General features: G+C 44.7%; 1 protein-coding gene across 1 annotated transcript in view; it reads right to left on the bottom strand.

Annotated features, from left to right (window-relative positions):
- The window catches only part of ELAPOR2 (endosome-lysosome associated apoptosis and autophagy regulator family member 2), a 90,116-nt gene that overhangs the window by 8,164 nt on the left and 56,965 nt on the right, over positions 1–24,987 (bottom strand). Inside the window, exons 6-19 of the mRNA XM_028747794.2 lie at positions 20,306–20,411; positions 16,827–16,979; positions 15,382–15,470; positions 12,674–12,854; positions 11,215–11,343; positions 10,108–10,198; positions 9,381–9,483; positions 8,632–8,769; positions 7,487–7,750; positions 6,702–6,875; positions 3,773–3,962; positions 2,694–2,790; positions 1,892–1,993; positions 435–561 (exon numbers count right to left, since the gene is read on the bottom strand). Coding sequence (XP_028603627.2) covers positions 435–561; positions 1,892–1,993; positions 2,694–2,790; positions 3,773–3,962; positions 6,702–6,875; positions 7,487–7,750; positions 8,632–8,769; positions 9,381–9,483; positions 10,108–10,198; positions 11,215–11,343; positions 12,674–12,854; positions 15,382–15,470; positions 16,827–16,979; positions 20,306–20,411 — 1,944 coding nt within the window. The remainder of the gene's footprint in view (positions 1–434; positions 562–1,891; positions 1,994–2,693; positions 2,791–3,772; positions 3,963–6,701; positions 6,876–7,486; positions 7,751–8,631; positions 8,770–9,380; positions 9,484–10,107; positions 10,199–11,214; positions 11,344–12,673; positions 12,855–15,381; positions 15,471–16,826; positions 16,980–20,305; positions 20,412–24,987) is intronic.

Here is a 24,987-nt window from a genome sequence, read left to right as displayed (position 1 = left end):
AGGGCATCTTACAGCATTTATCTCTATCCCCAAAGGCTTTAAAATCTATGCAGTGCTTTTTATATATAAAAGAAACAGAAAGTGCCACCCTTTTAACATTTGGAGGAGGGGAGGTACCTGTACTGCGTATCCTTGAGTACCCCCAGGAAAAAAGCACTGACTCTATGTAAGTTGATGGCCTACAGACCACTTCTTGCCTTGCACTCCTCCTTTGGTATTCATGCCGTGTTTTGTATAAGGCCTGAGATTAATTGTGTTTCATAAAGTGCCTTATGTTTCAGCTGATTCCTGAGGAGGAGAATCTTGTTCTAAAATCATGTCATGCCCTCTATAGAGGTTTGCAGGTGGAGTGTTTCTAATGCCCCCCCTTGGGATTGCAGTTGGAAACTCCAGCCTTCTCAGCCCCCTGCCTTGATGTGCAACCTGTTTATTACCTGATGCCCCTTTTTACAAGCCCCTTCAATCTCATGATAGTCCTGCTCTGTGCACAAGGGGCAGGCTTCTGCACTTTCCCACAAGAAGTGGAATGTACACCCATCACAGGTACCAGCAGGGCAAGAACTAGAAGAAGAGAAATCCTCGTGTTATAAACGGAAATGAAGAAAGCTTGGGGGGGAGGGTCAGTTGAGTTCATTCTCGCATAACAATTTCCAGAAATGCAATAACAGTGCAATAGCGGTGAATCTATATCAGAGCACCCACACACCATTCAGCTTTCTTTGTTGTTCTGTGATGCTTCTTCAATGCTACAGCATTCTGGCCATCTAGAGTGGTACTGTCACAAAAGTCTGTGATAGCTCAGTGGGCTGAACATGAGACTCTTAATCTCAGGGTTGTGGGTTCAAGTCCCATGTTGGATGCAAGATTCATGCATTGCGGGGGGCTGGAATAGATGGCCCTTGTGCTCCCTTCTTACTCTGCAGTTCTATGATTTTATGAAATGGGACCCAAAAATGTGGAACATTTGTGATATAAAAAGTTACAGCATTTCAGCAGGAAGCATGCACTGACTGAAAACAAGGCCATAGGTCCAACCCTAAAACTTCTGCAGGGGCAAATAGCACTGAATCAGGGATTATGGAGACCATCGTGAGCACAAATCATGATGAATGCACATTAAAATGGATGCCTGGAGGGGCCCTGTGTTCTGGGAGTCCAAAACAAAATATCTGTTGTCATGCCACTGCTAGGTAGATACAGCTCTGACCACATGCAGATCCCTGCACAAGGAAGCTTCACCACAGCAGAATGATAGGACACCATTTTGAGGCTAAATCTGTCATAAATGACAGGGCTAATTGATACTTGCATATACGGCTCTTTAGAGTTCATCACTCACCTATAGAATACTCAGCCTGAAGCTGAATGGGTGAATTGTCCAATGTCTGAATTGATGGACTGCAGATATGAAAATTCTGCCGGCTTTGATCTGTGTCTAAGAATTGCAAGCCCCCACCTAATGTTGTGGTTACAGGAGCAACTCTAACTGAAATAAGCAATGGTGCACGTGTGTGAAACTCTTCACAAAACAGAGGACACATAATTCATTTAGTCCTGTGAGCCTGCTATTCCCCTTGCAGCCACTGAAACAAGACTTGGCTGATGGTGCTCAAGAATAAGGGGGCAAGTCCTAACTTTTTGCAGGTGGTTTTCGCTGCCTTCGTGGCCCTTAGATCAGGGCCTTCAATCATCTTGTAACACAGCAGGGTCCTGTTCTCTGCATTTCCTGTGGTCTGACCCCAAATCTGTGACAAGAAAGAGTTTTGCCATTCCATTACAGTTTGCAACTAGTTGTGCTGGAGGACCAGTTTGGAAGAGGAATGGCCAGAGATGGGTACAAGCCCCCATTGTCATGAGCTCTCCTATCCCTGGTGTCATCACTAACAAATACCTGGGAACTGAAATTTCTCCCTGGTCAGATTTTGTTGGGTTACATCTCAGTATCACGACAGAAGCACGTCCATTTTCACAAGTGGCTGTAACTCTTGAAGACCTAAACAGAAATGAAAACAATTTGTTTGTTATTTTCGGCTTCTGCTTTCCAAGAGCACCTCCTATACGTGGCGTGGCACCCATGGTGGTGTGGCACCCGGTGCGGTGGAGGGTGCGTGTTGCATGTCTGGGGGGGTGGCCGTGATGGTCCGCCCCTCCCCGATGGTGCTGGGGCAGCGCGCTCTCCCCCCCCCCATTCCTCCGCCAGTGCATATGTTAGCATTTAATGAACGAGCCTAGATATCTATGAGGAGTTCAGTAGTTTTTGCTTCTGGTCTAGACTAAGCACAGCTTGTTGTGTCATCTGAACCCAGCAAATAACAGTTTGTTAACCACAGCTAAGTTCACCATGGTTAGTGATAAGCCAACTTCAAGCAATAGTTTGCGAAACCAGCTCCCCTTCCCCCGCCCCCGCCCCCGGTAAGTTTAACCACAGTTTGGAGTGCAGACATAAAACTAAACTGTGGTTAATCTAAAGCAGAATCTTCCCTTCTCCTGGTGACTGTGGCTTGTCTACAACTAAGAGAGAGAGAGACTTGTTGAGTAAAATGTAGTAACAGCTGGAATGGATATAATAAATTGTTGGTGTCCCCTGGTTCTATAGCGTTGGCCTCTTATCATTGTGTGGATTTCCTCTGAATTTTAACATTCCAGCAAAGAGTAAAGCTTAATGCACCTGCAGGGTTGATGCTTCTACTTACTTGTAATAGAAATACACATCAGGTATTGTCTTTTCAGAATGCTCAAATATTTCCGGCTTAGCATTAATATTTCCCAGAGTTGTTTCAATGGTGGCTCCTGCAAATAAAAATAAAAATAAATCATCTCAATATCCTGAAGGAATAAATGTTGACATTGAGAAAGAAAGTTCTCTCATATTTTATATATAGTATATAGACACACATTTATATATACAGTGGTACCTCAGGTTACATATGCTTCAGGTTACAGACTCCGCTAACCCAGAAATAGTACCTTGGGTTAAGAACTTTGCTTCAGGATGAGAACAGAAATCGTGCTCCAGCAGCGCAGCGGCAGCAGGAGGCCCCATTAGCTAAAGTGGTGCTTCAGGTTAAGAACAGCTTCAGGTTAAGAACTGACCTCCGGAACGAATTAAGTACTTAACCCGAGGTACCACTGTACATACAGTGAAGTGCCAGCATTTGAGAAAAATGCAACAGTTCCCAAATTTAGCAAGGGCGGGGGGGGGGCTGGCAAGAGCATGCATGGGCTTCCTCCTGAGGCCAGCCTGGTGATGGGCAGCCATGAGCCCCTCAGCAGAAATCATCACCCAGGCAGAAGGCACTGCCAGGCACTGCCAGACACAGAGGGAGGTTGTAACACGGGGTGTGATGTCACTGCAGGAAAAGAGGGTGTCCTTTTACACAGTTTTTTGGCAAGGCATTCTGGGAACGAGGAGGAGGAAGCAGGTTGGCTGAAGGCAGGCTGGGACAGAGGCACAGGTGTGAGTGAAGCATATTTCTTAATGACCCTCGTCTCTGCTGTGCCTTGATTGCCCAGTGGAAACACCAGCCTGGTGCAGCCGCTTGGCAGAGAGTGGGGTGGGGTCCCCCAGTGTGTCCCACGTGTCATACAGGCGCCATCCTCGGGGGAGACACATAAGAAGATCCCAGCCAATCCCCAAGTGGCAACTTTGCAGGCTGGGTGTAGTTGCTGGATTAGGCCATGTAACCTCCACCTCCTCCTCCTCCTCCTCTCCTCCCGTGGCTTTAGAGCGGCTCAGCCTTGATCAGAACAAGCAGAAGATTAAAGCGCTTACCGAGAAACACGTCTGCAAGGCTGCTGGAGTGAAGTGCCAAAGCAGTTCGGAATCCCTTGCTGTCAGGTGGGATGATGGTAGACTGGCAGACAAAGGCCCGTACAATGTCGGAATAATCTTCTGAGTCAGCAACCATATCCTTTAGCTTGATATCTGTGATATTGTCTGCACAAATTGCTGTCATTTCTCCCTGTAGACATTAAATGAACAGGGAGATAATTTTCTTGTTTTCATGCTGGATTTCCTACCTTCTTGCAAATCAGAGGTCAGGCACTTCTTGCTGCAGCTGAAAACCAATTTGCCACCAAATTATAAAGACAATCACAAAACTTGAGCTGCACCATCATGGAAGAACCCAGGCAATTCCTTTAAAGACCATCAAGTAGTTACCCCCTTTAGAAAATATATAATTAGAACTGATCTTGAGAAATAGCTGTTGCTTCTTTTTTAAGGTATCCATCAATGAACTATGTTGCTGTCTTGCAGGGCATTTGAATTGCTAGCTAAACGCAGTTTGGCCTTTAGATAATGATACACCAGCTCACTAAAACTTTAAAGTGAGAATTTGGTGAACAGAAGGGGTACCTTTCATGGAAGGCATAAGCAAAATGGCTGGCATATTTCACCATGTAGTGTCAGACTGTGTAATTGCACTCTAATTATGGACCTCTTTAGTTTTCCCAATAAATTGATGTGGAAATATTTATTCATATTATTCAAATATAACAAAACTTCATACAATTTGCAGACACCCAGCATTTCACAGTAGCAGTAACAAAAAGTAATGCAGCTTAAATAGGGTAGCACAGAATATTCTCCAGGTTAAAGTTTCAGGATGCAAATATTTGGGGGGGGGGGATTAATTCCTCTCAAAACATTTTGTGCAGACATTAATCTTTTAATTCTTATCTGATTCTTTGGTTCCTGCTCCCTCAGTTTTGGTTGCCTTTTTGTCATTGTATACATGCCTGCTCTCATGGGATCACATCCTGAATGGGAGGACATGAATGTGCTCCACAGCCAACCAGATTTGGTTATGTGATGATGCCATTGAAGGCAAATGGGGACATCTAAGAGTGCAAGAGAGGCCCCCAAGGCCAGTTGCATGGGTGATCCCAACAAATCCATAACCATGTCCATGCTCCGTAGCAAAGCATACCACCAAGAGGGAGAGTAACTCAGGCAACGTAAATCTTCCTTTCTAAGGAGTGGAAAACAGCACCTTTAACACTGCCAGCGATCTTTGCAAAGAAATGAGCAGTTTTGTCTCAGCCCTAAATTAAGTAACTATGAGCAACCTTTGGGCACATGGTGTGGGCAACAAGAGTATATCCACATTAGCTACCCAGTGTGTACCCTTCCCCTCCCCCATGCACCGTGCAATGCTTGCCCCGGCTTCCTCGCGAGCAAAGCCCTCCCATCTGCTCCTGCTCCACTTTCAAGTAATATGATGAGCATCCCCTCAATGCCTTCATCCAAGTCATTTGTAAAGACGTTGAACAACGACAGGTCCAGGACAGAACCTTGCAGCTCCCCACTTGTCATTTTCTCCCAGCATGACCAGGAACCATTAATGAGTACTTTGTGGGTTTGGTCAGTCAACCAGCTACAAATCCACCTAACAGTTACCTCATTCAACCCACACTTTACCAGCTTCCTCGCAAGAATATCATAGGGGTCTTTGTCAAAAGCCTTACTGAAATCAAGATACACTACATCCACAGCAGTTCCCTGATCCACCAAGTTTGTAATTCCATCAAAAAAAAGAAGACAGATTGGTATGGCATGCCTTATTTTTGAGAAACCCATACTGCATCTTAGTAATCACAGCATCCTTTTCTAAGTGCTCACAGGCCACTGTTGAATTAAATGTTATAGGACCTTTCCTGGTTTCAGCATCAATCTCACTGGTTGATAGTTACCTGGGTCTTCTTTCTTCCCCTTTCTAAAAATGGAGACAAAATCTGCCCACCTCCAGTCCACAGAGACTTCACCTGTTCTCCCAAAATTCTCAAATATACACGCTACTCTTGCTAAATAGCTATCTGGGCATCTTCTTCTTCAGACCTGTGCTCTGACCTGGATAGAAGGATCAACGCCATCACCATACCCCTTCCAGCTCAGTTAAACCCCCTCATCTGACGTGGCCCATGAGCAACCAGAGGCTTCTCCTGCCCGGCATCTCCAGCTGCTCCTGTTGCTTTAAGCCCCTCTAGTCCTTGGAGACAGAGGAGAGTCTAACAGCCAGAATCTCTCTGGGACCACCTCTTCCACCTCTCTGCTCTTCCCCCACCTCCTCTCCTTCTTCCTCTTGACTACCTGGACTCTTCCTCTTCTTCCACCCCAGTTCCTGCCCCACAAATCGCTGGAATTGGGGGGGGGAGGGGTGTTCCTTGTTGTTAGACAGAAACAGCGTCATTTGGGGGGAGGATCAGTAGTGTGATCTCCACCGTGAGAGTGAGCAGCAGACTTCTCTCAATGTACTCTTTCTCAAGGTGTGTGAATTAGAAAAAGAATCCTCCAAATGAAATGGGTTGTTATTGTATCAGTTTCAGTAAAGTATTTTTAAATACATATAAATATATTCTTCTACTAGTTTAGCAAGAAGTACATATTATGTAGGAACTTTGTTCATGAATATATTAATTTATTATTACCGGTATTTCAAAAGAGTACTTTAAATAAATAAATAAATATAAATGCATTATTAAAAATTCTTCGCAAATTCAGGAGAGAAGGGGTGCAAAACACCCCAGGAAGGGTGGGAGGTGGCATTTCCCAATTTATCAAGGCATGAGTACTGGCACCTCATTTTTTTCAGGAAAGGGACTGGCACTGGTACATGGAAGGCTAGGAGATGCCCTGGTTTGATGGCCTCCTCTTTTTACATGTGGGATGGAGTGCTAGCCTTAGAAAGGCAGGTGCTTACTTGGTTCCCACACAGGCTGATGTTGAAGAAGTGGAAGAATTTTGTTCCTTTCGCCGTAAAGCTTGGTCCGTTCATTAATGAGCCTCCTTTGCTCAGGTTGCTGAAGTCGTAAGTCCGGCTCTGGTTGTTCTTGACATATGAGAACAAGCAGTCACTGAAGCAGGCGGAATGGTCCTTAAGAAAGGAAAGCAAAATGAAAGTGAAGGGAAGTTTCAGATAATCAAGTTGTAAACTCTGCACCAGAAGAAGCAAACCCACACAAATGGTCATTAGGATGTCATCAATCAAAAGCGCCCAGGAGGCAGGTCCACTGCATTTGCTATGGGGGGGAGGCACTGTTACCTTTAAAACTCTGGAGTTTCCTGAAATTAATATACTTCTCTATGTACCTTTTAAAATAAATTGTGCTCAACAAACTTGAGCATCTGGGGAAACATTGAATCCTATGGGGGAGGAGGCTGCTCAAATATCTTCCCTACTGTAAAAGTACAACGAAATTAAACAATGACAAATTTCATTTAAGACTTAGATGGCTTAGAGTGTAGACCTTTCAATAGCCATTCCCTTGAGAGCTAAATGCAAACTCCAAATTCAGAGCCAGAGAATTCTAATCACCAGATGATGGGACATGCCACCTGAGTTAACTATCTCACTTTTGCTCCACTTGTGAGCTTGTTGACCACTGCTTTAAAAAGTACTGAACAAGATGGACCATTGACTTGATTCAGGTTATTCTTATCTTTGTCTGTTTTTAAACATCAAAACTACTGATGGCACCTCTCTACCTTGGTGCTTTGGCTGCCAGGCCCACAAGGGATACATGGTTCTTGGCTGTACATTTGATGAATTGACAGGTAGGTTTGAGGAGGACACTCCTTGCATTGGTTGGTTTCCTTGTCTATGTAGTGACCAGCAGGGCAGGGAATGCAGGAGGAGCCAGACTGTTCAGAACCAATGGCACAGGCACGGCACGATGAGGCAACACCATCGACTGCATTGGTCACAGTAATCGAGTAGATCTTTGCCACATCATTGATGAGCTTCCTGGTCTGGAAAGAGCAATGGGCAAAAATAACTCATACTGAGGGGACACACTACCATTTCCTCAAATACACCGCCTTTATTCTCTCACTGCTGATGCTAACCTTGCAAAACATATGAAGCTTTAATAGCAAGACAGCAATGGAAAGCAAGGTAACTGAAGGAGCTCCTGGCAAGAGAGTTGGGCAGCTGAGTTAATCCAGGGGTGTTGACCTGGAGCATGGCCTACCACACGGTTGTAAGCCCCCTGAGCAGTACAGGATACCTTTGGGGTTCCCCATAAATCAGTAAATCATTTTCAGGGATCACTAATAGGCTAGGAAGTGCATTTCTCAGTTGGATGATGAGCTGACCTCCCTGCTGCTGCTGCTGCTGCTGCTGCTGCTGATCTCCTTCTGCAATCTCATTTAAACTGGCAGCCCAGCACAATTTGCTGATCTTTGAAGTCAAAGAGGGACAGGCAGCTTTTATTTTATTTCTTAATTCCATTTATATTCAGTCCTTCCTCCAAGGAGTCCATACATTCTCCTTCCTTCTCTTTCGACACCCAATTCATGCTCACAACAACCCGGAGAGATAGGTTAGGATGGCAGAGAATGATTTGCTCAAGATCATCTAGAAATCTTCACCACCCTGACTTCAGATACTTCTGTAGAGTCTTGACCTGTAGAAATGGGTCTGTGGATAACAGGGACATGCGGGTTGGCAGAGCGTAGGACTGGAGCCCAAAGTTGGGGCACAATACCCATTGCACCCAAACTTCCCCTGGTGGCTTAGAATGTGGCAAGCCTCCCAAAACTGCCTAAAAAAAGTTTTATTCCACAGCATTAGTGTTTTCTGAAACCTAATGAAATATGTTCATTTCCACTAAGATGCCTGTGCTACTTACATCTTGGCCTTGATTTGTTCTCTGGAAAGCCCATGTAAATGTAAAAGAAGCGTTTTTGGAAATGATGTGAGCATACGACTGCTTCTCCTTAGTTCCGCTCCACGATTCCACTACATTTGTGTTCTTTTTATTGATGTCCTAGAAGCAAAGGACATAAAGTAAACATACAGTATCAATTAGCAGAACTTGGGCTATTTACTAAAGCAGACATGCCAACTTTCATCATTGTAGGTGTTTCTGCTACTGCTTTGGCCACAAGGAAGGGAACTTATACCAGATTCTCTCTTGTCAGGAACTTTTCACTCAGTTCCCTTCATCTTCTTTTCCTACATTATTCCACATACCTACTAGTAGCAGTCTAGAATCCTGGTAACATGACACGATTGTGCTTGATTAAACTGCCCTATAAGTCATTAGCCCTTGGAAATGGTGTGGGAAAAACAGGAAAGAGATTTCTCATCCTTGGTATATGCCCAGGAACAAAAACTTCTGGAATTACTGGGCTCGGGGCTGTTTATAGTGTTTTCTAGTTTCATATGTTGTGATGAATTTGCTTAATTTATATGTTATCATAATTTAATGTTTGAACTGGATAAAGTGTATAAAAATGTGAATTTCTCATTAAAAAATTAAAAAATAATAATTTATATGTTATTGGGACCCACCTCGTAAAAAAGGTGGATATAAATCTATTCAGCAAATCTAAATAAATAAAGGCAAGTCAAAATGTTGAACATGTTCTTGCTTACCACCATGAAATATAGCACACAATCTGCCGAACAGACAGTTTCAAACACGAATGCAATCCGTCCAAGTTCTGACCCCGTCGCCCCTGCTATGGAAGTTGGAGGCCTGTTCAACACAGAAGAAATGGCACAATCACAAGGTCCTTCCAAAGGTCCCTGCCAGAGTGAAACACCCAAACGAAGGCGCAAGCCAGTTTCTCACACAAAAGTGCTCCTGTCCATTTTGCCTCACCTTGCAGGTTCTGTAAATGCTGGAAACAGACTTTCATTTTCAAAATGAAAGCTGGGGATGTGGGGACTATAGATCATCCAAGTGCAGGTGTGGGGCAGGGGTATGCTCCCATGTCTTCCCTGCAGATACCCATGTGGATGTGGTACAAAGTTGAGAGTGGGCTTAAATGCTCCCCGACTTAAAATGTCAATGAAAGCAACGTGTTAGAAGATGACTCATTGGATCATGTTCCCTGGATGCCCTCAGAGGTCTCACATTCAAGTAAATGGGTGCGCACTAATGAACTAATGAGTTGTGTGTCCACTCTGCCCCACCGACACACGTCTCCAGCAGAAACTGCATTTGTCTTCACAGATCTGCTCCACGTGGCGTTTAGGACCTCAATCCCCATTTATAACTTTCTTCCTCATGTTGTCTAAGCACAAACCATTTGAGATAGAATATAACGTAAGATAGGGGAAAGGTGAGGAATAGCATTGAAATTTAATGATTCCTTACTTAAATCCTGGTACGTGAAGATTCACAATGAGATAATCGTTATCCGTCCCTCCTGCCCCACTTCGGATGTGGTCACCAGCTACTTCCCAGCCTGAACAAGAAAAAACCCCACGTAAATATAATCTTGCACGTTGGTTTATTAAAAAGTATACAAAAATCACAGCGGGGAGGGGGAATATCCAGATGCATCAACTGGTTAAACACAGATGCAATATATTTAGGCCAATTCAGTGCAATTAGATGCAACAAAGCTGGCTCAGGTCTAAGGGAATCTATGTAACTGATTGTTTTATTCCAGCCTAAGGTACATGTTTAAAATCAAAGAAAAGAAATCTGTGCCACAGTAGGAAAATGACTCAGGTATCCATAATTTCAAACAAACCATCTAACCAGTGGGCAAACGTTCCTTTCTGTAATTTTATGGGATAAACCCACATCACTTCAACAAAACCTTAATTACAATATCTGAAAGAAACAAGTAATCTTGCCTGTTGTTGATCTTTCTCAGAGCCAATATAAGCAAAATCCTCCTTGGACTCTCCTGCAGTGTTTCATTGCCCCTGCCCCATTAAAAAAAACTCTATTTATGCAGAAAACTAGCAAGTCAGGGAAGATGCTATACTGGAATGCTGTCCCTTGATATGCTACCTTTCCATGGACACAGAGTTTTTATGGAGGAGTCATTATTCTTGTGACAGTCCACAAACACACTTGCAGTCTGACTGATACAATCCTGCCTGGTTGGTACCATGCATTATTTTCTGAATGTATACCTCTTTTCCATAGTTCCTACTGGAGTGGTGGACCCTCCTTCAGTGACAAAGATAAACTGAACCAACAAATAAAAGTACTAATTTACAAATGCTGCTGATGAGCATGGGGGAAAACCAACAATAATGATATTTAGCTTTTATCCAGAGATTTTCCAAAGAGCCCAACATATCTCACCTCATCAATTTTTACCACAGCCTTTTAAAGGTTGATCAGTATGACTATCTGTTTTTAGAAATGCCACAGGCATTTAATGCCTTAACCCTTAACCCTCACATCAGCTCTTAAGAACATCCAAAGGAACAATAAGCTAGTGATGAAGGCAGACACGCTCACCATTCATCCCATCACATTTTGAATTTCCAACATTGAAGCAAGAAGTCCTCATGTTGAAAGGGAGCACGTTCCACCATTTGTATTCCAGGCCCAGAGCAGGTTCTGTACCAGCAGGGCAGGCCTCACAATCTACAAGGAGAAATGGGACAGGATGAGCCTACATGCAGAAAATCAGCCAGTTTCAGAATGAAACATTTCATTAGATGTGTTACGAATCAGATAGAACTAGCCATTCTTGGGTGGTTCTCCATGCTGGACTGTGGAGATCAGGGCAGAGTACGCCTCAGGATGATGACTTCCTCCACATAAGAAATGTTGATATGGGGAGGAGGCATCCTAACTGAGAAGGCATCATGACTGGAGGAAAGTTAAAACCAAGCAGACACATTGGGGAGGACTAAGTGGCACTGGAAGGGCATTGAAGAAGCATCCTATTACAGCTGGGGCAGAGTGATACACTCTTTTGCACTGAGTGATACAGTGAATGGTGTCACAGGGAACTGGTGCCCCAAGCACCAGCCTGTACAGCACCCTGTTGACATTCTCGAGCCACAATATGTTTATGGGGCATAAATCCATTGTCAGGTTTGTTTTAAATTTACGTTTTTGCCTGCTCTCTGCTTATTTAATTTGATGCACTATTGTTGCTTTAAGCACTACAAGCTGCCCTGAGATCTTTGGACGTAGGACAATATTCTGAAATAAATAAATTATCCCGTGTATGGTAGCTTTAAAAAGAGTTGTACTGTATTAAGCAAGAAACAAAAATAAATAAATAATGGGTATCCTATGACTTGCAGTATGTAAAAAGTGAACACACCAACAAAAGCCGTTCTACAATAAAAAGAAAGAAAGGAGGCTGTGTGTGGACAAGTTGCCTGGTGATGGAGGAAGTCAGCCAAGGCAGAAGGCAGAGAAGAGTTTAGTTTTTTGTAATAAAGCTGAAAGAGGCAACACGGACCTTGGTGTTTGAGCCTTCTTTTCATGGCGTCTGGTGAAATGGATCTTACAGATTTAAAGAATGAGATAATATCCTGCAAGATCCTGTGAAGCATAGATGACCATGCAATGAGTGCGTAAGCCAAGGACAATGGTGCCTCTATATCATCTTCAAAAGGTGGGATAGAAATAATTCTCTCTCCCAAGCCAGGCAGGCCAGCAAGTGCCACAACAGTGGGCTGTACCCAACAGGCCTGCTAAGCTGACAGCAAGGCTTCCGTCAGCAGAACAAGGAGAGAAAGAGTTTTCTGGCATTTCCCCCTCCACTTCTCCCCCCACTCGAGAAAAATATCTGTTCCAAAGGGTTGGGGAACCCTTTGGAGCAGATTTATTGGTGGGGAGGGTGGACTGCAAGTGGGAGGGGGAATGATCTCTCCATTCCACCAGCAAAAGTGTACCATCAGTTGAGCAACAGGGTGGGATACAACCTGGTCTTTTCAATGGGCTCAGGTTCTCATACCTCGAGTTCCATCAGAAAACATGCCCAGGGGGCAAGGAGTGCAGAAAGAGGAGCGGTTGTTGTAGAAACCAGGGTTGCAAGGGGGGCACTCCTTCCTCTCTCCAGAAGGAGGCAGCTTCACTGCTTCGGAAAGATCTTCCCTACAGATCTTAGGCTCTACCCATTTGTACATGAGCTGAGTCTGAAAGAAAGAGAGAAAATATGTGAAGTTAAGATAAGGAATATTTTACTCAGCTATTCACAGGACTGAACAATTCTTAGGAAAACAGTCAGAGAGGGGAGGGAGGAATGTGACCAAAGTTTTCCCCTGCAGAAAACAAATGCTAGCAAGCCAATGAACCCTTAGACAAAAGAGAAGTTCCTATCAGACAGTCACACAATTACTGTAACAACTTTGCAAAGTGGTCCCTTCTCGTTGACCTTTTCCCCATCCATCCCCTCCCAGGCCTACCCTGTCGTCCTCTTATTGGCGGCATTCCTGCAGAACACCCACAGACTCTCCCTGTGAACTGGAGCTCTATGAAACCAGGGTTTCAGATTGCAGAGAGAGCTTACACATCATAATTAACTGTTTTAATGGGCTTGTTCCATTGCACAGGTCAACTGTGCGTGTTTGATTTAATGTTTGGGTCGGATTGTTTTATTTATGCTCATATTTTGTAATTGCTCTGGCGGATTGAGCAGCCGAGACCAAGAGTGGGTCCAACAGTCAGGAAGGTGGTTTCTGCACATGCAGTAGAGGGAAGTGAGGTGGGGGGGGGGGACTCATCCACCTGCAAAGGTGGCCCACCTAGGAGGAGGAAATGCTGATCCTAAACCTCCACTGCTTTATGAGACATCTTCAGGGGGAGAAAAGGCTAAGGAGTAAACCTTACAGCAATCTGGAGTCCTTAAGATGATTGGATGGCGCCTTGAACGCCTTTCCCCTGCAACTCCTGCAGCCAAGCTGGTGCCAAACACCTTGCTCTGCTTTCCTTTGGACCACATCAGCGAGGCCGAGAGGGGGGTCTTGTCATCTGGGCAGCCCAGGACCTCCAGACAAGCTGCCCCGGCTTATGCCCGGGAGAGGTCACTTCAGTGCTGCTAACACAGCAGTTTGACTTCACCTCCAGAGGCATACTCCATTGTCTCTCAAGACAGAGGGATGCCAACAGTATTTTGTAATTGGTTTTATACCTGCAAACTGCTTAAAAGTCCATTTAGCAAGTCAGCAGTGTATAATATAGTAATAAGATGATGATGATGATGATGATGATGATACAACACATGTTCAGTAGCCTTCCCTTCTGCACACACACCAGCAATGCATGAACAGCTTCCCCCTTTATGTGACTGTTATAAAGGTGTTCACACATTATGTTCAACAGGTATACAGTCTGTGCCCCTGTAAGCACAACAGCTGAGCCATACAAATCAACAAGTGGACATGCTTTCACACAAATACTTGTATGTGTGTAGAGACAGCTTGTTCAGTGTAATGTGTGAAGAAGCCCCATGCAAGGGAGAAATGACTGAATAGGGAGAGACAGCAGGATAATAACAAATAACAAATGTATTGCAAGTGCTTGCATTTTACATGGTGGAAAGATCCACGGCTGGGTGGATGGATCATTTTGCTGCCCTTTAATGATAACCCGTTCTGCCTTGTGAGGTCGGCCGTCTCACACTGCCTAGTCATGGGACAGGATCCAGTATCATTTCCTGCATATTCTTAAGGCCTCTGCAAATTACTACCCAGTCCTGTCACTTATTCAACCATTATTTGTGGGTAGCCAGTTTAACAGAATTTCCTGTGATCTTACACAGTCCAATCTGAAATCCACTGAATGTTTTCCATTTATTTCAGTAGCTCAAGTGAGATCACACACCTGGACAAATGTAATAAATGTGAACACAGCAAGGAAGAAAAGCATTTGCAAGGAGGCTTGTAAAAGAAAAAAATGGAGTGAAAAGACAGAACCACATAGAGAGTCTAGGCACTTAAACAGCTATGTGTCAAAAGAACTTGTGCACAATAACCAATTATTCTTCTAACATTCGTATCTACATGAGTCCCTTTCTCTGACATAAGAGTAGAAAGCTTTCTTCTATGTAGTCATTCTATATTTCAGAGGGATAATTTCCCTCTTGCTTGAGTGAAAAGGTCAGGAAGAGAAAGCAGAAGGATTGTGAGTCTAATCAAAATAAGAGAGCCTTGGGGAGGGATTTGGATATCACAGCTCAATTACACAGTGATCTGCAATTACAGCGGGTTACCTCAAGGTTCGATAGTAAATGCTCTTAATTCACAAGGTTGTTGAAGAGGTCACAGAGCACAATATCATATGACCTAAAACATGTTTCATAAATTCTATGAACTTAAATAGATGATTAACTTACAAAAACTCCCACAGTCTTGCCAAGAACATTGCAAATGCTTATCTTATGAGCAGCCGGCCAACAAATAGACTGATATTTCCACTACAATTAATATCTCAAGTTTCCCTAAGCCAAGGATCAAACTTAGGTCAAGGGGGCCAGTTCCAACTCCTCTCAGCTCCAGTCAGCCTGGCCCTTGGCCTGAAATGGGGGGAGTTGCAGTCCAACAACACCTGGAGGGTACCATCTTGGCCGCCCTGTCTTGGGTGCAAACCATGAGGACAACCAACACTTCAGTCCACACTGTGGAAGACTCCCGTGGAAATGCTTTGGGAGGGTCTGCTACTCACTTTCCCATCTCGGTCACATGGTGTGTGGATTTGGAAAAAGTCTTTCTTTGAGCAAGGAGGACGTTCAATGCATTGGCTTGATCCTTCCTCTGAAAGCAGAACAGATACTTATAAACACAGAACCCAAAATATACTTTGCACAGAATCATAGAATTGTAGAAGTGACTCCAAGGGTCATCTAGTCCAACCCCCTGCAATGAAGGAATATCAGCTGAAGCATCCATGACAGAGGGACACCCAACCTCTGCATAGATACCTCCAAGTAAGGAGAGTCCACAGCTCCCCGAGGGAGACTGTTCCACTGTTGAGCAGCTCTTGCTGTCAGAAAGTTCTTCCAGATGTTGATTTGGAATCTCCTTTCTTGCAACTTGAAGCCATTGGTCTGGGTTCATTTCTCTTCTCAATCTCCTCTTTACCATGCTAAACATACAAAATTGCCTCAACCAGTCCCTGGGATTCCAGGCCCTTGATCATCTCGGTTGCCCTCCTCTGCACATGTTACAGCTTGTTGATATCCTTCTTAAATTGCGGTGCCCAGAACTGGACACAGGGCTTCTGAAAGTAAGGGTTGCTAACAGTGGAACAGTCTCCCTTGGGGGGGCTGTGGACTCTCCCTCCTTGGAGGTTTTTAAGCAGAGGTTGGATGGTGTCTGTCATGGATGCTTCAGCTGAGATTCCTGCATTGCAATGGCTTGGACTTGATGACCCTTAGGGTCCCTTCCAAGTCTTGATGACCCTTAGGGTCCCTTCCAAGTCTACACTTCTATGATTCTATGACTCCACTTCTGACCAAAGCAGAATAGAGTGAAACTGTTACTTCCCTTGATTTCTACTTCTGTTGATGCACCCTAGAACAGCATTTGGGTTTGTTCATTCATTTGTTTGCTGCTGCTGCTGCTGCTGCATCACACTGTTGACTCATGTTACGCTTGTGGTCTATTCGGACCCTGAGATCCTGTTCACATGAGCCTGGGACTTTCTGAATGCAAGCCAGATGCTCTGCCCCTGACCCACAGCCCTCCCCATTGTATATTCTATTGAGAGACAAGAGAGATCTGTATTCCCCAAACAGCATGCACAGAGAGGTGCCACGCCATTTGGAGGAGACAGCAAAGTCCAGCATTTTTGAACCAATCATCCAATCCTTTTCAAGGAGACCCTCTCTAGGAAAACAATTTGCAGTCCTCAACATGTCTTTGCTATCTTAGATTTAAGGGCAAATTCTCTTTAGAATCTCTCGACACCACTTCATCTATGAAGCAGCCCTTTCCACAACCTCCTCAGCTAGACGTATCACGGGACATTCTCATACAACATTTTGGGGCTGGAGGGGACAAAAATAACCACAAATCAGAATTGTAGACATGGCTACAAAATCCTATTCTGACATGACAGTTTACGGTTAATTTGAACTGGACCCAGCCTTTCAGATCTCTCCACGATACCTGCATAATGTGTTTCTTCCTGGCACTTGGTGCATTCCTTGGCCCCCTTTTCCGAGTATGTATTCCTAGGACAGAGCTGGCAAGTGGAAGAGCCAGGTGTGTTGCTGAATGTGCCAGGTTTGCAGGGAAAGCATTCGGATGTATAGGCCACTCCTAAAAAGCAAATGCAATTCAGCAAGTATAGAAGCAAAGGCAACAGCATTAGACCCAATTCATTAGGCTCAGCATGACTTAAGGAAAGAAGTATCCAAACACTGCATTCTTATCTTCACACTTCTTAAAAATTTTGTGATACACTACTTGGCTCAAAAAAACACAACAAAATGCATCTAGAAATGCATGTTTTCAGATAAAATATATCACAAAATACATATTTTGAAATAAAAATGTTTCAATATGTGTACTATTTGCAGAAAGAAGACATGCAAACGTAACATGAAGTCTGTTTAAAAAACCCAAAAAAAACTTATTCATTCACCCCTAATTGTCAATGACTGACTTTATCACACCTCTGGAATGTGTTGCTCTAGGATGCGTGTTCCTAAATATATCCCAAACTATAGTGGAATCTCTGTTCCAAAGCCACTTGCCACAAGACAAGGAACGTGTGCCCGCATGGAAGCCGAGAAAGGTGTGGCATAAGAATTTCATTTTCATTTATTTTGTTCCATTTATGAATTGCTTCTGATGACAATATCTCAAAGTGATATTTCCATTTCCAGGAGTACTCCCATGCTCCTGTAAATCCTAAATGCAAATCTTCTAGGTATACGGTACGTATATTGGTATCACTGCAAATCTAGTTATCCCCAACAGAGGTCAGCAGTCGTCCTGTAACTGAGGCATTCCAAAAGCATATTGTCTAAACTAAAGTCCAGTACAGATCGCGGTGAGAAAGAGGAGTAACACAAAACAAGACAAATTTGCTGTATCTGTTCTCCCAACCTAAAGAAGCTTGTTGTGGAAAGGAAAGTGATACACAAAGTATGCAGCATGACCTTCCTTTAGTTTTTCCCTTTAAATTAAAAACCTCACTTTCTCATTGATGGTTTGCCCTGCCACTTAGTGGTGGTGGTGGTGCTTGTTACCGTATTTTTCGCTCTATAACACGCAGATTTTTTCTCCTAAAAAGGAAGGGGAAATGTCTGTGCGTGTTATAGAGCGAATGTGTGGTCCCTGGAGCCAAAAAATCAAGCAAAAGTCAAACCGCGAGTCACGGAGAAGGGAAACCTGAAAAGAGGAAGTGGCAGCTTTCTTGCATTCTGCCTCAGGGTCTTACTGCCCACCCTCCTCTGTTTCGTTGCTGTGGTTGCTGAAACGGAACAAAGAGCAGGGGAAGCCCCTCCCCTCCAGGCAAGCAGAGTGTAGTTCTTTCTAATTCCTCTCTGTGCTCCGGTGCTGCTGGGGGAGAGGGAGAGAGAGTGGGGGAGGGAGAGGGAGAGGGGGGGAGGGAGAGGGAGAGAGGGGGGGGAGGGAGAGAGAGGGGGGGAGGGAGGGAGGGAGAGAGAGAGAGAGAGAGAGAGAGGGAGAGATGGCTGGCTTGGGGGGGGGGACTTTTGCCTTTCTTTCCTCCCACCCCAAATCCCTCTCCAGCATTCTTAGCCAGCTGCTTCTCTGCACACCCCTCTCATGTCCCTTCTTTGTTTTTCCTTCGCTCCCCACTTAAAATGTGGTTACAAAGCATAGATCAACATGGATCCTCAGGATCTTTGCATTGGGTCACCCCAAATTCACCATCAGATCACATAGCATGTCCATGGCTACAGCCTGCACCAAAAAAATCACGCACCCACTGTTGCCTGGGGCTGCAATGGTGCAAAAACGTGGTTAAAAAGCATGGATCCACATGGATCCTCAGGATCTTTGCATTGGGTCACCCCAAATTCACCATCAGATCACATAGCATGTCCATGGCTACAGCCTGCACCAAAAAAATCACGCACCCACTGTTGCCTGGGGCTGCAATGGTGCAAAAATGTGGTTACAAAGCATGGATCCACAGGGATTCTCAGGATCTTTGCATTGGGTCACCCCAAATTCACCATCAGATCACATAGCATGTCCATGGCTACAGCCTGCACCAAAAAAATCACGCACCCACTGTTGCCTGGGGCTGCAATGGTGCAAAAACGTGGTTACAAAGCATGGATCCACAGGAATTCTCAGGATTTTTGCATTGGGTCACCCCAAATTCACCATCAGATCACATGTCTGTGGCCACAGCATGAAGCACAAAAATGATACATCCACTGTTTCATTCAGAATGTTTTTTCCCTTGTTTTCCTCCTCTAAAAACGATGTGCGTGTTATGGTCAGGTGCGTGTTATAGAGCGAAAAATACGGTAGTTAAGATTAGTTTGCTTGGGGTGGACAAATGGCAAGAGAGCAACAGGTACTTCCTTCTTCAGTGAATGGGGCATGGGAGAAATGTAGATAATGTACTGGGAGGGGCAGGGAGTTCACACACTGGTGAAGTAACCACACCCACCCTGGTGGATCTAGAAGGATCTAGAATCAATCTAGATTTAAAGCAGCACATTGAGCATGAACATGAATCATTCCAGACTGGGGGGAAATACAGTTTTTGTGCTGTGAATAGATTAGTGTGTACGCTGCTCAAATCCCCCCTCCCCAGTTGTCTAAGAAGAAATCCATAAGCTTCTGCTAGGGGTGGGTGACATTTATATCAGAAAGGGATTACTGTGCTGTTCACTTGCTTTTCAGAGCAGCATATTGTATGGATGTTTTGTCAGGGAATAAGTTTTGTGAAGTACATAGGCCCCCAGAAACATTCTGGGACATTCTAGTGTTTTAAAGGTTCTCAGGTCTTCTCAGAGGCAGAGAAAGCACAGATGTTATTTTCCTGCTGGGCTATCTCTAAACTTCAAGGCCTTTCGCTCCAGAGACACACTGTCTGCCCAGGGGAATCTGTTATTCTCTTTCTCTCTCTTTCTCCTACTGCTATTTTGTTTTTGCATTTATATTTGTTTTGTTAGTTTTTTACTGCTGGGAACTGGATCTGCTCTAAATGATCTAAGTTTTGCCTTGCTAGGGAGTTAGCAACCAACTTTATGCCTTAGTAAATCTCTACTAAAGACATTTCCTGCTCTCTGTGTCTTTTTGGAATTCAAGCGTTGCCAAAGTTCTGCTACTCTGCTGAAGGAACAAGATGGGGTGTCCCGAGTCTTAGGGCACTGGTTCTTGACATGTTTTACTAAACCCATCCCCTTTGTACGTTTGAGAGTAATCCCACCAAACCCAGTGGAGTTTCCTTCTGAGTAGACTTGCATAGAATTGGGAATTGTAATATGTGGCAGCCATGGTGAATATTTGTGTGATAAAGCCTTTTTTCTGGATTAGTAGATCCAGAACACTGTGTCTCTGGCTCTGCCCACCATCAGCAGGCGGCCCCTGGCAGTTTGTTCCTGGGGCATGTGGCCCTCGATAGAGAGAAAAGGTTGCCAACTCCTGCTTTGTACCTTCAATGGTGATGTTTTTCAGGAGGACAGGCTTCACCACCTGAGAACTCATAAGGATTCCTGTTGTTCTCCAGTATAATACATTAGTGCCAGATTTCAACGTTACCTGAGAAGAGAAAAACACAAAAACACACACGAAAAGGTCATTCAAACCTCACCCTGATATGAACATGATATAGACTTGTGCGTACAAGGGTATGGGTAGACTCACAGTCGGGAGCTGCCCCTGAGCACACAATGGTCTGACCCAGCACTCCCTAGAACAGATATTAAGAGAGGAACTAAACTATCAGAAAGGCACCGAGCAAGGCCTTCCTGAATTATTTCACTTCAAATGGCAAATAAAAAAGTTGCATATCTTATTTTTATTCAGGCCTGCGGGGGATAGATGATAGGTAGAGATAGATAGATAGATGATAGATAGATGATTGATAGATGATAGATAGATAGATAGATAGATAGATAGATAGATAGATAGATAGATGATAGATATAGATAGATAGATAGATAGATAGATAGATAGATAGATAGATAGATATAGATAGATAGATAGATAGAGATAGATAGATATAGATAGATAGATAGATAGATAGATAGATAGATAGATAGATAGATAGATATAGATAGATGATAGGTAGGTAGGTAGGTAGGTAGGTAGGTAGATGATGGTGATAGATGAGATAGATAGATAGATAGATAGATGATAGATAGATAGATAGATAGATAGATAGATAGATAGAGATAGATAGATGATAGATGATAGATAGATAGATAGATGATAGATAGATAGATAGATGATAGATGATAGATGATCATAGATGATAGATAGATAGATAGATAGATGATAGATAGATTAGATAGATAGATAGATAGATAGATGATAGATAGATAGGTGATAGATAGATGATAGATAGATAGATAGATAGATAGATAGATAGATAGATGATAGATAGATGATATAGATAGATAGATAGATGATAGATAGATAGATAGATAGATAGATGATAGATGATAGATAGATAGATGATAGATGATAGATGATAGATGATAGATAGATAGATAGATGATAGATAGATGATAGATAGATAGATAATGATGATAGATAGATAGATAGATAGATAGATAGATGATAGATAGATATAGATAGATAGAGATAGATGATAGATAGATAGATGATAGATAGATAGATAGATAGATAGATAGATAGATAGATAGATGTGATAGAGATAGAGATAGATAGATATAGATGATAGATAGATAGATAGATAGATGATAGATAGATAGATAGATGATAGATAGATAGATAGATAGATAGATAGATAGATAGATAGATAGATGATAGATAGATGATAGATAGATAGATAGATAGATAGATAGATAGATAGATAGATGATATAGATAGATAGATGATGATAGATGATAGATAGATAGATAGATGATAGATAGATAGATAGATAGATAGATAGATAGATAGATAGATAGATATAGATAGATGATAGATAGATATAGATGCTAGATAGATAGATGATAGATAGATAGATAGGTAGGTAGATAGATGATAGATAGATAGATATGGTGATTGTGATGTCGCTTTATCTCATCTTTTCCTCACAGCTCTTTGATGTGGGTGAAGCTGAGAGACTTCCCTGGTGACCACCGTCCTCAACCCAGGTGTTTCTCCTCCAAGGCTATCCCTCTATCCCCAATCCCCTTGATTTAGAAATGTCTCCTACCAGGGATAAAGGATCTAACGTGTTTCCCCAAAATACTAGCTTTTTACATTCAGGAAGGGATGTTATTAAGACAGGGAGGTATTCCAAATGCAACTCCCCATCTGCAGAGGGGAGTAGAACAGTCCAGGAAGGACTCTCAGTGTCATTTTGCTGCTCATGTTCATCAGCCCAAAGTCCACTCTGCTTTACCAAATGGGGTCTCTTCGTCATTGGCCTCATTTGGTGTCATAGTTACTCCAGGATGTTAGGCAAGAGCAGTGACTTCAAACTGTGCTCCAGGGAACTTTGGGGTTCCCTGGAAAGCTATGTGGTGTCTCTCCAATGAGAACAGGAATTTGCAGACAAGTTTCCATGATGCTTCCTCACTGCTTGGTCACTGCTCCCAGTTTTCCCCTCCCATGTGCAGCTGCCCTGGGCCGAGGCAGCCACCTTGAGAAGTGGAAAACCTGCTCCTGCCACCACTGCCAGAGAAGTGAGAAGTGGCGACAGAGGCTTCCGGCAAGATCTCACAAGAACGCCACAGGATCTCAGGAGAAGCTGCTGTAGAACCCCATAAAGCGAGGCTTTAGCAGAAGGGTGGCAGCAGCGGGAGCAGCACTAAGGCACGTCACCCAAGGCGGCAAGACGAGACGGGCTGCCCCCGCCAACCAGCATTTTACATGATCTGTGCATGTGTCCAAGCACATAGGTGAGCATTCCTTGAATGGAAAAAGTCGACGCAGAAAGGCTTGCATAAGCTTGACATCACTGCACAAAGCCAAGCTACCCCTGGGAGAATCCTCACGCACACCGGTTGCTGCTTCGGACTTTGCAACTACCAAGGAGTAAATGAAAAAACAACCACACCCCACTGTTGCTGCAAATTCCAAGAAGTAAAACAGGGTACTTGAAAACAGAGTACTTTTTGCCTTGGAGCTAAAAGAGACAAGGAGGCACAAGAATCTTTGAGAAACCACACCCCAGTTTTGTTGAACTAGTTTAAAGGACCTAGAGAGCAAACAATTCAGTCAAACATACTGACAGGTCTGCTTAAAACACATACAGAGGTTTCGTTTTCTCCCCTCACCCAGAAAAGAGAAATGAAGCCTTGCCCTGTTTACTCAGCTCATGGGTTTGACATGGAATAAAAATGTGAGATAAGGTATCTGCATGCAAATAAAAGGAGAAACTCTGCCTCAGGCCTACACACAGCTCACACAAGGTGATTCTTTTTCTGTGTGGTTCTGAGAATGATCCTTCATTCAGTCTCAAAAATTTGAACTTTTTATCTTTACAGTGAACCCTTTGAAATTTTGAGTGATGCAGCCACATGAAGCAAGTGGAGGAACGGTTTTGTCTCTATCTCCCTGCCAGCCTACAGGGGATAGACATCAGGTTATCCCACCCACCTGTCAAAGTTGGCTTGTGAGGGTAGGATAAAGATACTTATCAGGCAGAACTTATCTCCCTTGTCATTGGCTTGTGAGGGGGGGGGTTTCAATCCTGCTTCCTGCAGGTTGTGGATGTGCAAGAGAGTTTTCAGCATGGAACTCTTTTGCACCAAAACCAAGCAGGATTGAACTGCCCACACATCAGCTGATGGGAGGGAGGGGAAGTTGAATCCTGCTTCTGCAGGGAAAGCAGCCAGGCCCCACAGCGCCACAGCATGTAGGGGCATGTAGGCAGTGGCGTAGCGTGGGTTGTCAGCACCCGGGGCAAGGCAAGTAATTTGCGCCCCCTAACCCGTGGATTTTAGCACTAAAGTGCGAGCGTGCCCCCCCAGATGTTGCAGCCGGCCCCCCCTGCACCCCCCACGCTACGCCACTGGGGCTGGGGGCGAGCGAAGGAGCCAAGGACCCCCCCCCCAAAGGCTCAGCAGGAATTTATTAAATTTATTATTTGCGGAGCCCCCGCGGGCCGAGGCAGCCGAAGCCCCCTCCCCTTGGGCGCCTCCCCGCCCCCTCCTCTCCTTGGGCTGTAAGTGGAGCCCGCGCTCCGAGGAGCTCCAGATCCGGGCTTGGCGAGCGCCTCTCCTCCTCCCGGCCGGGTCCGGGGGCTTCCAGCCGCACTCCGTCCTCGCCGCCCCCCCCCCCCCCCGCGGCTGAGACTTGCGCTGAGAGCCGGAGCCAGCGGCGCCCCCTTCTGCCGGGAGACCCTCGCCCGCCCGCCTCCTCTTTTTTTTTGAGTTTTGAGGAGTGCAGGGCGCGGCGAGGCCCCTCGGAGCTCTCCTCCCTCCCAGTCGGCAGAAGCAGCCGCCGCCTGTGGCTGGGCCGAGGGGATGGCGTTGGCGTCGGGGTGCGGAGGCTGCCCGTGCCCGGCCAGGCGTCGGTGGTGGCCTCGGCGCTGCTGCAGCGGCTGCTCCTCCTGCGAGCAGTGAGTGGAGCGCAGCCGCAGCAGCAGCGGCGGCGGGGGGGGGCGCGCGCGCTAGGGCGCAAGGCTGGCGGTGGCGGCGGGGAGCCCGGTGGAGGAAGGAACTTGTCCCTTCCCTCTGGACTCACGCCCCCCCCCCAGATGTTGCGCCCGGTGCGGCTGGCACCCCTGGCACCCCCCATGCTACACCACTGCATGTAGGAAATAAGATTTTGAGGGTATGGGTTGCTGATAGGAAATCAGTCAGTTCCTTGATGGGGTTCAGAGAACTACAGAGTGAAAAAGACATCCAATCACGAGATGATCAGGTTTCCACTATATCTATTCTAGGCTGCATCCACAGAAGTCTAATGTCCAGATCAAGGAATGTCAGAGGCCCATTCTATTCTGCCTTGGTCAGACCACACCTGGAATACTGTGTCCAATTCTGGGCACCACAATTTAAGAAAGAGGTTGATACTCACGTGCAGAGGAGGGTGACCAGGATGATCAAGGATTGGGAAAGTCTTATGAGGAAAGGTTGAAGGAGCTGGGTATGTTTAGCTAGGAAAAGAGGCGACTGAGAAGAAATATGATAGCTACCTTCAAATATCTCAAGTC

This window comes from Podarcis muralis, chromosome 10, assembly GCF_964188315.1.
Source record: "Podarcis muralis chromosome 10, rPodMur119.hap1.1, whole genome shotgun sequence".
Classification (NCBI taxonomy): domain Eukaryota; kingdom Metazoa; phylum Chordata; class Lepidosauria; order Squamata; family Lacertidae; genus Podarcis; species Podarcis muralis.
This window is presented reverse-complemented; position numbering and strand designations above follow the sequence as displayed.